Source organism: Zerene cesonia, chromosome 25 (genome assembly GCF_012273895.1).
Source record: "Zerene cesonia ecotype Mississippi chromosome 25, Zerene_cesonia_1.1, whole genome shotgun sequence".
In the NCBI taxonomy this organism is placed as follows: Eukaryota; Metazoa; Arthropoda; class Insecta; order Lepidoptera; family Pieridae; genus Zerene; species Zerene cesonia.
Window position 1 is genome coordinate 4,398,716 of NC_052126.1, and position 15,022 is coordinate 4,413,737.

The 15,022-nt window shown below is 33.3% G+C and overlaps 3 protein-coding genes across 3 annotated transcripts in view; all 3 read left to right on the forward strand.

Moving 5' to 3' along the window:
• The window catches only part of LOC119836603 (UDP-glycosyltransferase UGT4-like), a 6,542-nt gene extending 4,044 nt beyond the window's left edge, over window positions 1–2,498 (forward strand). Inside the window, exons 5-9 of the mRNA XM_038361983.1 lie at window positions 128–315; window positions 484–668; window positions 1,014–1,236; window positions 1,863–2,082; window positions 2,213–2,498. Of these exons, the coding sequence (XP_038217911.1) occupies window positions 128–315; window positions 484–668; window positions 1,014–1,236; window positions 1,863–2,082; window positions 2,213–2,498 (1,102 nt within the window). The remainder of the gene's footprint in view (window positions 1–127; window positions 316–483; window positions 669–1,013; window positions 1,237–1,862; window positions 2,083–2,212) is intronic.
• A 3,430-nt stretch (window positions 2,499–5,928) lies between these two features.
• On the forward strand, window positions 5,929–10,303 carry LOC119836820 (UDP-glucosyltransferase 2-like). Its single transcript, XM_038362295.1, has 4 exons — window positions 5,929–6,782; window positions 7,005–7,227; window positions 7,789–8,008; window positions 9,989–10,303. Exons 1-4 carry the CDS (start codon window positions 5,952–5,954, stop codon window positions 10,263–10,265), a joined length of 1,551 nt encoding a protein of 516 aa, XP_038218223.1. The 5' UTR covers window positions 5,929–5,951; the 3' UTR covers window positions 10,266–10,303.
• Window positions 10,304–11,834: 1,531 nt separating this feature from the next.
• The window catches only part of LOC119836604 (UDP-glucosyltransferase 2-like), a 14,114-nt gene continuing 10,926 nt past the window's right edge, over window positions 11,835–15,022 (forward strand). Inside the window, exons 1-4 of the mRNA XM_038361985.1 lie at window positions 11,835–12,659; window positions 13,413–13,635; window positions 14,322–14,541; window positions 14,891–15,020. Of these exons, the coding sequence (XP_038217913.1) occupies window positions 11,835–12,659; window positions 13,413–13,635; window positions 14,322–14,541; window positions 14,891–15,020 (1,398 nt within the window). The remainder of the gene's footprint in view (window positions 12,660–13,412; window positions 13,636–14,321; window positions 14,542–14,890; window positions 15,021–15,022) is intronic.

Below are 15,022 nucleotides of genomic sequence, written 5' to 3' on the forward strand. Positions count from 1 at the left end.
CTGACCCGGCATTTACCAAAGAAAATGTTCCAGCAAACTTGACAGAAATAGACTTACACGATGTTTCCTATGAAATCTGGAAAAAGAGTTTTATTAATAACAAAGTACAATTTGGTAAACCAAGCAGCATTTTCGATCAAGCGAAAGCATTAAAAGACATATTGGTTGAGCTTACAAAGGAACAGGTGAACACTAAAGAAATACAAGAGCTGATCAACAATGGGAAAAATAAATATGATTTATTAATGATAGAAGCATGTGTAAGGCCATATAGAATGCTTTCCCATATATTCGAAGCACCTGTTATTGAAATAAGTTCGTTTGGAGTGGTTTATGATAGCGAAAAAATTGTCGGTGCCCCGTCTCATCTCTTTTTATACCCATCAGGAATGAGTGACAGACTCTTTAACTTGACGTTTTGGGAAAAGATCTACGCGTTATACAAATATGTGTGGATAAATATTGCATGGTCTACAAATGCAGATGAGGAACTGTCAATATTTCGAAAATGGCTGGGTAACGATGTACCTGGTTATGAGGAATTGAACAAAAATACTGAAATGCTATTTTTGAATATGCATCCCGTTTGGAGTCGCAATCAACCTTTTCCACCAAATGTTATTTCAGTTTGGGGAATTCATAAAACGCCAGAGAAGCCACTTCCAAAGGTCAGTTCAATAATTTTATAATGCACTTACTAATTATCAAATTAAATCAAAACTCTTTACTGTATTTGGTATACAGTAAAGAGTCAACTAAATGGAATAGTCGTACAAATAAAAACAGTTTGCAAGAGAAAAGCAGAGGTAGTCGGGCTTATCACTTAAGTAGCGACCTGATATAAAATTTTAAAATAACATAATGATTCTTACCTCAAGTTAAAGGGTACTATTGTGAATCAAAACACACATCAAACAAGGTTACAAAAATAGCCAAAAATAAATATATTGATAAGGGGAACAATTAAATAAATGCTGTAATATAAAATAAAAATGCATGTAGAATGATTTCAGGAAATAGAAGATTATTTGAATTCGTCCAAGAATGGCGTAATATACGTAAGTTTTGGGACTAACGTTCCTTCTTCCCTGTTTCCACCTACAACAGTTGAAACGCTAATGAGAGTATTTTCCAAATTACCTTACGATGTGCTGTTGAAATGGGATGACAAAAATCTTCCAGGAATCAGTAATAATATAAAAGTGTCTACGTGGTTCCCACAATCAGATCTATTGAGTAAGGAAGACATCGATTATATTTTATTTTCTTATCTTATTGACAAATACCAAAAGACATAGTGACAAACTAGGATTTCAATAATTCTTTAATAACTTTCTAAAACTGTATCAATCATTTTAAACATTTTTTTTTAATTCAGTAATTACTTGATTTAAATTAAATAAATGCAATCATAGGCGATCTCCATCGCCTATGAACATTCGCTGAGGTAATGCGTCCCCAAATGCGCTACCCACTTTTAAGGAGTAAGTCATAAAGAAAGTATTGACAACTGGACAGAAAGAATAAACTGGAATGGGTCCCCCATATACAGTACGAAACACAGTAGCATGCTTCTGTTTCACGCCGATTTTCTGTGGGAGGTATGGTACCTCCCCGGTGCGACCTGGCCCAATTCGTCCAAAAACGTTCCCGGCTCCCACATAAAAATGTAAAAGATATTCATAGATTTTTCGATTTATGTGTACCTACATCTACACGACCCCTGCTCAAAAGTGACATCGTGAGAAAATAACATATTTAACACACGTTCGACAACATGTTACATTTGCCAACCTGCATTGGGCCTGAAATCTCATTTGTTTCCACATTGATGACGATTTAAACTTTCCTAATGTTTCTAGAACATTCGAAGATAAAGCTGTTTATCACACAAGGAGGTTTACAATCAACAGATGAAGCTATCACTGCTGGGGTTCCTCTTATTGGTATACCGATGCTTGGTGATCAATGGTATAATGTAGAACTATACGAATACCATAAAATAGGAGTAAGACTTGACATAGACGATATAACTGAAGATAGTCTCTTTAAAGCAATCAAAACCGTTGTTGATGATAAAAGGTGGGTGTTTTATTAAAATACGCAATGTAAATCTTCGAAATTAGAAATTTATAATAAAAATTGTGGAAAATACAAACACTTAACCACACAATAATAAGTTAAAACGTATTGTTGTACTTTATTGTTCCAGCTATAAAGATAATATTATGAGACTTCGTTCTATTATGAGAGACCAGCCCGAGAGCGCCCTGGAGCGCGCCGTGTGGTGGACGGAGTACGTGCTGCGGCACGGAGGGGCGAAGCACCTGCGGTCCCCCGCCGCCAACATGTCCTGGACTGAGTACTATGAGATTGAATTTGTATTTAAGTTACTTAGTTTAGTCATTGCGATCCTGTTTACAATTCTATTAAGCTTATATCTTCTATATGTTCATGTGTTTCGGCAAAATCTCAAAGTGAAAAATAAGACATCGTAAATATTAGAATGTGCAGAAAAATAGTAGGTGTAGAAAAATAAAAAATATGTAGTTAATTTTGAAAATAATTGTTATTTGTTTTCGCTTTTTTTTCTTCTTGTTACCTATGTAAATATAAAAAATATTGCGTAACGTGATTATAACCGAATTTTTATCTTATACTCGATTTTTACCTTAATTTCATGGGCTTATCCACAGATCTTCGGAAGGACGCGCGCGCGGCCACACTGCACGCGCGTGGCGGCTGCGCGATTTCCGAAGATCTGTGGGCTTATCTTATTACTTTTGTTGTGTAGACAATATCCGAACTAAGTATACTAAGTAATCATGAATGATATAGAATAATGAAATAATGAAATAAGCTATAGAACAGTTTTATTTCTTGCATTGATTGTATACTTTTATTTTGGCATAAACTAGCATCCAGAAGTTTCCGGAATTATCTCTGGAATAGATCCAGTTTTACATGTGTCACCGTCTATATATCTGAGAATGTGTAACATCACTACTGCTTAAAATGGTGAAGGAAAACATCGTGAGGAAACCGGCATCTCCAAGAATCAAAAGTTCGACGACATGTGACATCTGCCAACCCGCACTTGGCCAGCGTGGTGGATTTTGGCCTGAACCCTCACAGGAGGCCTGTGTCTCAGCAGTGGGAACATATATGGGCTGATGATGATGATGATGATAATGATGTGTCACCGTAAAATTGTAATTTCTCGAAAAATTGTGATCCGTATAAACTACACAGAAATCAGACAAGCCATGAGATCGAACTTATAGCGCCCTTCTTTTCACGTCAGTATAATATAAAATATAAATGTGTATTACATAGATTATTAAAAAAAAAACAAATCACTACAAAACAAAAAAAAAAATTAAATTGCATTTAATTACTATAGCGCTCAACTCATCTATTTGAAATCAGTGCCAATCAAGCCAAGTAAGCAGTAGATATATAATTATATAGTATCTATCTATTAACTGCTACCGTAAGACTTGGCGTAAAGACAAGACAGACAGAGTTTCTTCCGACTTATAATATTCGTCGTTATTTCGCTTAATATCTTATTTTAATCATATTTTAAATTGTATAGTAAACTCAGCAATATACGACATCATTATACCAAAACATGAATAAGCTATATTTAATCTTAAACAAAATTAAAAAGCGTGACCTGTCTACGTCAATTCTTTATCAGCATACTTAACACTTGATTGTGTGCAACTTTACTATACATCCTTCCTACTATAATATTATAAACACGAAAGTTTGTAAGGATGTGTGTGTTTGTTGCTCTTTCACGCAAAAACTACTGTAGCGATTGCAGTGAAATTTAGTACGTAGACCGCTGGACAAATGGAATAACATAATATAGGCAATTTTTATCTCCATGATGCCGTGACTAAGAGAAAAAGGAATCAATTTTTTATTTAAAGATATATATTTAAAGCATATAATAGTATTGTGTTTTATATTACAACGAATAAATATTGAATATAATAGTTAGGAAAAATCCAAAAGCAAGCTCTAAAGAACCAAATTATTTAAATTGCTCTTATACATAGTATACCTGAGATAAGTATTTAATTGTTAACATTTAAACATGGTAAGAAAATGAATTGATGACATGCTTGTACTGTCACCGATCCTTTATTTAAAATGAACAAAGTTTGAATTAAATCTCTCTCTCAAAATCGAGTCTTCAGGAGTCAGTCACACGTGTTAACCTATGTGTAAGTAATGTTTGTGCAGATAAAGCTAATAAAATTGTACTCCTAAGTGGAAATAGGGTAAGGGATTTGTGGTTTAATTCTATTTGATGCACCTGAATTGGTCATGAAATTGTATTATTGTATTTTAATAAATAACCCTCATAGGAAGCCTGTGTCCCAGCAGTGGGAACTTATATGGGCTGATGATGATGATGATGATGATGATTATAATAAAACTAAATTAGTGTCCTTGAAACTTGAATACTTGTCATGGAGTCTCATAAAATTGGTTAACCGTTTGTTTTATGACTTTAGCAATAATCCATTCAACAATGTGACAGGAATTATTTTCAATATGGAAAATGATACACCATTATAAGATATCAATAGCAATTCATCCACAAGGCCGATATTTACACTCATGTACCATTCATAGATGTTAAATAGATTCATGAAATTATTAAATACTAGACCCTCGTTGTCGTTGTTTTCTGTTTTATCTTAAGAGAACATTTAATCGCGATAAAAAGTATCCTATAACCCAAGTCAGCTCATACCCTGTCTGTATGCCAAATTCCATTAAAATCCGTGCAGTAGATTCAGCGTGATTGACGGACAAACATGCAAATAAACAAGAGTTTATGGAAAACGTAGTATCAAAACATCAAAAGAAAAAAACAGAGCAATGCTATGTCGGTTTTTTCTTTTGCACCCCAATTCATAAAATAGAAGAAGATACTTCGGTCTGCCTGTCTATTTTTTCTGAACCTTGATATTTGCATTAAATATTGAGAAGATTTAAAGATCCTATTAATATTATAAATGCGAAAGTTTGTAAGGATGTGTGTATTTGTTGCTCTTTCACGCAAAAACTACTGAACCGATTGCAATGAATTTTGGTAAGTAGACAGCTGGACAACTGGAAAAACATATAGGCAACTTTTTATCCCAATATTCATACGGGATACCGACTTACGCGGGTCAAACCGTGGGGCGCAGCTAGTACCCAATAATTATATATTACAATTACATACAATTATATTAGTAGAAATGGAAAAAATGTTTTGTTTATAAACAACATTTTCATTTTTCTTTTTGACACTTTTAATTCCGAATTCTGTCGCGTGGTCAAAGAAAATTCCCAACTAGCAAGTATCATACAAGTTCCTATATATCAGATACAAACACTATAGCATTTGTTTGTATCTGATGTTTACGGATTTTTATGAAATTTGGTATACAGACAGGGAATGGGCTGACTTAGGTGATAGGATATATTATATCCCGATTAGATACTCCCTTGGGATAAAACAGGAATTTTGATATCCGAGTGGAGCCGGGACGAGCATCTAGTATGGTAATAATTAAATAATTAGCAGTATTTGGATATTCTCTTCTCTATCTTATGATCTTATTTAAATACAAGCTTCTCGCAATTTTAAATTCACTCATAAAAAAACAAACAATCTTGTATTGTGTATCATTATAATAACAAGGTGAATTACCGCCATAGCAAATTAGTTTCGATTACAAAAACTATAATAACTGCCCGGTTATTTCATTTAAACTTCTCCTTGAAGTAATATACAATTATACAATCATAGTATACAGATAATGTAAAAACGTCATCATGACATTCGTTGTATTTGATTACATAATAGTGCCCTAGCAAACACATTAACTTCATATATGCCATTCACACGCATCTAATTCACTTGAGCACACAGCATCACGATGTATAGACAAATACTAGTCTTGTTATGTGCATCAATCATAAGGGAATCTTATAGCGCACGAATATTAGCCATATTTCCTACACCATCAATCAGTCATCAAGTTGTGTTTCGGCCACTAACGCAAGAGTTGGCTAAACGTGGTCACCATGTTACCGTCCTTACTACAGATCCAGTATTCACAAACAAGAATAGACCAAAAAACCTCACAGAAATTGATGTCCATGATTTGTCGTATACAATGTGGAGGGAAAAGTTTACGTATAACCAAGAATTTGGAAAAAAGGAAACTATCTACAATCAAATCAGAACAATACTTGATATGATCGTTCCTCTGACAGAAGTGCAGTATAAATCAAAACAAGTGCAAGACCTAATTAATGATAAGAGCGTTCAGTTTGATTTACTATTGATAGAAGCTTGGACACGACAGGCTTTAATATACTCGTATATTTATAAGGCGCCTGTCATACAAGTCAGCTCTTTTGGGGCGATTTTTGATCACGATGAAACTGTGGGCTCGCCTGTACACCCATTCCTCTACCCAATACTGTGTCAACAGAGGATTTATAACCTAACATTTTGGGAGAAAATTGAAGAGCTTTACAAATATTGGTGGTTTAAAAGTTTGTGGTTTTCAAGGGAAGATGAGGAGATAAGAAAATTACGAAAATTCGTTGGAAATGATCTGCCACACTACAGAGAGCTGAGGAACAATATTGATATGGTCTTTTTAAATACTCATTCTATGCTATTGGATAATCAACCTTTGCCGCCTAATGTTATATCGATATGGGGTATTCATAAAAAGCCAGAAAACGCATTGCCGCAAGTATGTTAAAATTTTATTGTTCACTTTTTAATTGGTATTTTATGTAGTAAAACATAATAGAATCGCTCCCCAAAATTCATCGATTTCGACAACTTTGATTTATCATTTCTGCTATAATATTTATTCTATTTCAACAGTAATATCGAATTTTGTAAATTATTTGTTATATTTTAAAATCAATTTTGAGATATGTAAATAGATTAAGCCTTATTTTGATTTTAGGATCTTAAATCGTATTTAGATTCATCGAAAAACGGTGTCATTTATATAAGTTTCGGTACCAACGCGCCTTCGTCGACTTTACCATCCGAATTTATTCAGTTATTGATACGAGTATTTTCAAAGCTACCCTACGACGTATTGTGGAAATGGGAAAAGGATGAATTGCCTGGGAAATCGGGAAATATACGAATATCCAAATGGTTACCACAATCAGATCTATTGAGTGAGTATTGTGAAGAGAAATATAATATTAGTTAAATAGTATAATCTAGGAATTTTGCTTCTATGTATGTAATAGGTGTATATAATTCAGTACGTATAAGGAAAAATAACATAAAGATAAATTACTAATTTGTAAAACACTAATAAAACATAACAAAGACTTATGTATATCTCGCAAGAAATGGGTAACGATTACTGTAATTTAGTCTATATCACGTCAGACGTATAGTCTCGTCTTGGTTCCTTATAAATATGTGCATTTTGTTGGGTATCGCTATTTGTATTGAGCATTTTAAATGAATCCAGTATTCTATTCGGTATTTCAGTTCTCCAGCTTTCTACGTAACAAATTTCATTGCAATCGGTTCAGTAGTTTTTGCGTGAAAGAGCAACAAACACACACATACATACTTACAAATTTTCGCATTTATAATATTAGTAGGATATAGTAGGATTGGTAAATCAAACAACACTGCATATTATTAGTTTTTGAACTATAATATTTTATAGTGCTTTCAATTAAACATAGATGCAAATAGTTAATACAAAAGTTATTTTGCAGAACATCCAAAAATCAAGTTATTTATAACACAAGGTGGGCTACAATCTACAGATGAAGCAATAACTGCTGGAGTGCCTGTTATTGGAATACCGATGCTTGGAGACCAATGGTACAATGTAGAAAAGTATGTGCATTATAAAATTGGGAAGAGATTGGATATGGAATCAGTAAATGAACATAATCTGAAGTCAGCTATTGACACTGTTATAAGCGATGAAAGGTTTGTTTCTTATGCAATATTTTGGTATTAAAAAAAAAGTGACTGCTTTTCACCAAACATACCAAGCTACCAAATGATTAAAAATTTTTGATTTGAAGTTTGACTTGTAGGACTAATATGACTGTAGTGTGATGACATTGAAACATTTTGAGGTCATAGGAATCTTGCGAATTTGACATTGAAATTCAAGTTATTTTCCCAACGACTTGTATAACATCGTTTTCTAGACAATTTGACTATTACCGATAAAATCGTTCTTAGCGGAAATTTTGGATTATATTTTTATCAATCTGGAAATAACGTATACTTTATCAAGTCAACAAGTTTAATTTAATCTTGATAAAGCACCAAAAATATTCTGAATTGATTACTATGAAGATAACATAATGTAATATCTGAATTACCGGTTATTGGCGGCAGTACAAGTATGTCGTTTATACTACACGTGCTAGGTATGTGTCGTCATATTTTTCGTATGTAATATCGTTGTGCAATTCACAAACATCATCTGTGTATATATTTATCTTATCTTTACTACTGCTTGCGTCTTTATCAGTTGTTAATTCATTATAATTAATTACTTTATTGGTTGTTGGTACGTCTGTCTGCCATCTTAATTATCTTTAGTCTATACAGAAGAGACGGTTTGACAGAAAGATTTTACTTGTATGTTGTTAAAAATAATGTTCAGTTACTAATTATTTTTCGATAGCAAATTATATAAGGATGCAATATGATATAATACTTTATGTGGAACACCGACAATTCAAAGGTATCAAGTTGTTATACTGTGTTGAATTTATCCTTACCAATAAAATAAATGTGAAAGTGTGTTTGTATCTCTTTCACATTGCAGCAGAGCGTCCAATATCGAATATAATAATATGTTTAAAATATAATAATAACATATTCATAATCTTTCGGGTTAGAATAAAATTCAATCGCTCATTATAATATTACAGATACTTCTTTATTATATATCGTCCCCAATATCGTCTCATACCCAAAATAATGGTCTTTATATTGAGGTAATAAAAGCGTATTATACTTAAAATAGTAATTCAATTCATTCTGATAACATTTACTTTATTCGACTCGAAAGCATATATTGTTTAAAGTGTACTAGTTTTCTACCCACGGCTTCGCTCGGGCAGTAAAGTAAATGATACTGTCTCGGGATTTACACACTACCGTGCGCATAGGATCTTGGATATATAAAATGTCTATCCTTTATTGGGTCCCAAAACTCTGACCAAATTTCACCCAAATCGGGTCAGTGGATTAGGCGTAAAGATGAGACAGACGGCCAGATAGAGCTACTTTCGCATTTATACTATTAGGGATATCCCGTTTCCATACGTATTGTGTTTATTGAGACAATATTTTCTGACATATGATAGGGCATATTTTCAATTGAATGCAATTGAAACAATCATAAGCTCGGTAGCACGAAATCAAAATGCATTCAATATTTCAAATTCGGGGAGGGACATCATAAGACAACTGAGTAAAACTTTCAAACGTTTTCCTATTTCGCCCCCTTCGGAGTGGAATTTTTTGGGAATCCTTTTATGGTGCTAGTCTACACTCCCTGATGAAGCTTCATATCAAATTTCAAATTTCTATTTCATGTATCCAACACTAAAAATGACGTAGTAAATAATGCAATTTTACAATTTCGATTATTGAAATATTGTTTTTTACTAACAGCAAATTTATATCTAAAATTGCATCAATAAATTATAGCATTGACAAAGTTATTTTACTCCTTTAGAAATTGAATTTCCAAAAATCATCTTGGAAGAAAGGGATCTTTCCGCTACTCTCTCTAAGAACCCGTTAATGAACCCGAAATATGGTATATATTTCTACTTTCTACGCTCAATAGTATCGCCTGTGCGTTGTCTATCAGTCAGTAACGGTAGAACTTTTATACATTGATTGATTGATTGATAAGCTATAATTTGTGTGTGTTTTCAGTTATCGAAAGAACATCTTAAAATTGCGTAGACTATTAAAAGACCAGCCCGAGAGCGGCCTCGAGCGCGCCGTGTGGTGGACGGAGTACGTGCTGCGGCACGGAGGGGCGAAGCACCTGCGCTCCCCCGCCGCCAACATGCCCTGGACTGAGTACTATGAGATTGAATTCATATCAAAACTATTATTACTTTTAGCTGCTATTATAGTACCAATTTTAACAGTGATTTACTATGTTACTATAAAACTAGTGCCTAAATCTAAGTTAAAAGTTTCTTAGTTTACATTTGAGTTAGGTAAAATTTTATAGTTATTAATAAATGAAATATATCGTTGTTGTTCATGAGCAATTGGTTTTTTTTACCCGACTGCGTACAACCCCTACAACTCACGAATTTGCCAAATGTGTATCTAATAATAGTCGTTGGAATCATCCGAATTTTGATTGTGACAGAGGGATATTATAAACTGATAAAATGGGCCCATTTATGAAGAGAAGTGGGATACTTTGGTATTTATGTGCCTACGTAAAAGAAGGATCATCTAATTACGTTTGTCCCCGCCAGCAGCATGATACAAATTGTGTCTTATTTCGTTTTTCAGTTGCGTTTATGTTTTTATAATACAATTTCTATAAAATTGCTATAATAACTGGTTTAATTTTTAGTTTTGTAGCATTGAAATGCTTTATAAATGAGAAATTTTGAAAGAATAGAAAAAATTTGACACGGGTGGTGAGGCTAGGCGTTGCTACGGTTAGGCAAGAAACGCAGGTTCGAATCCTGCCTCGTGATCAAATTTTTTCTATTCTTTCAAAATTTCTCATAATAACTGGTTATTAATCTAATCTAGACAAAGTATGTACCTAAATAAATAACAAAAAAAAATGCCTCAATAAATAAAAGGTACAGAATTGTGTGTCATAGCATAATTAAGTAGTTACATGAATTATTTTCTAATAGCAATTACGTTCTTTTTTAATCAGATATAAATACCTTTTATTTATATAAATAATAAGATATAAATCAAGATATGAATTAAAATTCTTGTCTTGCTTTCATTACCCCTGTCATTTTATAGGAGGCAAATGTGTGAAGAGAAGTATATTGTATTAACCATATTTAAGGATCTAAAAAAAGTCATAGTCATAAATATGCGAAAAGTAACTTTCAGATTATACAATATATCCTTTTATTAATAATGTAATATGTAAAAGGTAAAAAACCAAACTGTCTGTGCATTGAAGATATTAAAAATATAATAATTGAAGGGACTTCAAAAACAGCAATAGAGCACGAATAAAAAAAATGGTGTCTGTTTTTCCGTTTGTTTGTACACGGTAATCTCCGAAATTACTAGACGGATTTTAATAAAATACAGAACAGCTCATATGAAACTCCAAGAGCCCAGCTACACTATAACATGTATAGAAATTAGGTCTTCAAAAACATTGTTCAGTCTGATGGACATTTTCTGTTGATTTATAATAATTGAAGATTTGGTACTCCAGATACGGAACTCCAGGGTCTGGTGGGCATTCACAACAAAAATAAATGTCTCGATCTAACAGTATACAGAAGACTATTCACCTACTTGTCCATATAGAAAATTGATCAATCAAACAGATGTATGTCATCTGCCCCATACTTCTCCAAGGTATACGCAATTCGCTTATATCATTCATTATTCTGTTTCTTCGCAATATCACTTACATATTTTATCACGAGTGCCTATACAATAGTATCAAATGAAATTTCCTATTAAATAGATAACGTAATGGAAAATAAACATCATACTATGTGACCTTATAATTGAGAGCACAAGTGTTTCTAACATTCGATTAAGAAACATGAACTTGTCTCAATTATCGACGATATTGTGTTTGTTAATATTCAGAATTAAGTGCGCAAGGATATTAGCTGTATTTCCGATTCCATCAATAAGCCATCAAGTGGTGTTTCGACCCTTGACACAGGAACTGGCACGCCGTGGCCACGAAGTTGTCGTCATCACCACTGATCCTATTTTCCCGAAGGGTCAAGCTCCAGAAAACCTTACAGAAATAGATGTCCATGACGCATCGTACAAACTCTGGAGGGACAGCTTCGTCCACACCGTCGAATTTGGTAAAGAACAAAATTTGTACATTGAATTAGAAATAGTGTTGAATACGTTTCCAAAAATCATTGAAATGCAGGCAGGAATGAAGGAGGTTCAAGATGTAATATATGGCTCGAAGTTTGACCTATTATTGCTGGAAGTATGTTCGCGACAAGCTCTTATTTATTCCCACATTGTGAAGGCTCCTGTGGTTCAAATAAGTTCATTTGGAATGATGATTGGGAGCGATTACATTTTGGGAACACCGTCCCATCCTATATTATATCCATCTGGGTTGCACCAACGTTTATACAGCCTCACATTTTGGGAGAAGTTACATGAATTCTATAAGCATTGGTGGATTGAAAAATCTTACAGTGATTATGAAGGTGTAGATAATGAAATGTTTAAAAGGCTTGTTGGCAATGATGCACCAGCTTTAAATGAACTGAGGAATAATGTTGATTTGATGTTGCTGAATTCACATCCCGTGTGGACAAATAATCAGCCGTGGCCTCCAAACGTTGTTTCTATTTGGGGAATATATAGGAAGCCTAGTATGGAACTACCAAAGGTAAAGAAATCCTAGTATGTATTTTAATATTATGTTTATACCATAAGATGATCTTTTCTCATTACATAAAATATTATATGTTTGTAATTGTACAAATTGATTGTATAGAAATTCAGTTTTTGACTTTAGCAACTTCGAGATTTATCTGTCTGGTAGATTTTAAAATTTGTTTTCTTTGGTGAGAAATGTAGGCAATTTTTTAATGTGACAATAAATTTAAAGCGAACGGGAGATGGAATGGAATTTTTTGTGCGCAATGCCTTTGGACAATATTTATAATATACCTAAGAACTCACAACACGAAAGTGAGTTATCTATTAAGTATCAACTTATACGATATATACTTATGATTGAGTAAAAGTAAATTCGTTATTTAATATAAAGTTAAAGAGTTTGTTTTATATTTGAATGCGCTAATCTCAGGATATGTATGTGATCTCTATAGACTGTATAGTATATATGTATATAAAGCACGAGTGAAGATGGGGTTAACCACTAGTTATAAAAAAGTGCATTATAGTTTTACTTTCGTAATGAATATTTAAATTCATTTTGGAAAATTTTAATTGTCCGTATAAACTCTGAATAATAATTTCCCTTATTTTCCTTCACCTTCTTGTTTACGACATCAATAAACGGAATTATTTATGTCGCAAACGTTTTCCTGTAAACATTGTAACGCAATAGCTTCAGGCAAGATTTTCTGCTTAAATAATTATCTCTGGATGAATTTGTGAATTATGCTTATTACAGGATATCAAATCTTATTTAGATTCTTCGAAAAATGGTGTTATATACTTCAGCCTGGGTACAAATGTCTTCTCTTCTCTATTACGGCCAGAAATAATACAAATGTTCATCGATACATTTTCCAAATTAAACCACGATGTGCTCTGGAAATGGGAGACAGATGTTATGCAAGGAAAATCGGAGAACATCAAACTTTTCAAATGGTTACCACAATCCGACGTACTGAGTAATGTTTTATGATGTTATATTCTATTTATTGATATTTCATGAGTGTCAAAAATCTTCAATTAACTGGGTACTGATAATGACATAGTTCTGGCAAGTATTTCCTTAGCGCATGTTAGAGAAGTTATAAAATCCGATTTGTGTTTTTCATTGTTTTTCTTTGCTAATAAAATAGTCACGGGTATGCAAACAAAAATTATATTTATATAATGTGACCAGGTATCACTTGCATGTTCTCTACAATGAATATAAACAGTCCTTTTCAAGATGATTTTGATTTAAGCTGTGTTTTCTCGATTGCTTATCAATTATATAAAAATAAATTCATATTTCCCTAGGTTACGCCAACACGCACGAACGGCTGGACCGATTTCAAAAATTCTTTTACCATTAAAAAGCTGCCAAAACACTGAGTGACATAGGAATATACATAGACATATCACGAGAAAAACCGGGGTGAACAGCTAGTTATTATTAAAACAACACTCAGCATCGGAATATCTAAGCCAATTTTGTTGAAGTTATACACAAAGACATTTAAGACTCCATCGCTGAGATCATAATCTTGAAGTTGACGCAAATTGCAAAAGAAATATAATATAAATTTCCAAAATCGACATTAACTTAATTACAAAAGAGTTGAGATTAGCTTAGCAAAGAATTAAGCTTCATAACAAAACATTTCAGAGCATCCAAAAATCAAAGCATTTATAACACAAGGTGGACTTCAATCAACAGATGAAGCTATTGCTGCAGGCGTGCCCCTTATTGGAATACCGATGCTTGGAGACCAGTGGTACAATGTCGAGAAATATGTATACCATAGAATTGGGTTGAGACTTGATTTGCCGACTTTAACTAAAGAAAAATTGAGATCAGCGATAGATAAAGTGATACTTGACCCAAGGTAAGTTTTAACAGTACAATGTTTATATCTTCTGATTATTAATAGCCTTAATTGCTATTTTTAGTTATTAAAAATATATAAGGAATAGCAAAATTCTGAGGTCTGATTCGAACCTTCATCTTTCGTCATACCATTTTGGTATCATGGGTGACCGAGTTTAAGGTGTCGCGTCGGTATGGGGAAAGACGCTGGTTCGAATCTCGCCTTATGATCGTTTTTTTTCTGGTCTGGATTTTTTATTGAGTTATAGGTTTTTATTTCATACAATTGAGTAACTCATTGTTTTTATGTTGTATTTGGAAGGAATCATTATGATTATACGTAATATAAATAATATACATATTTCCAGCTTCAAGCAAAACATAGCAAAGTTGCGAACTATTATGAACGATGATTCAAAAACCGGGCTGGAGCGCGCCGTGTGGTGGACGGAGTACGTGCTGCGGCACGGAGGGGCGAAGCACCTGCGGTCCCCCGCCGC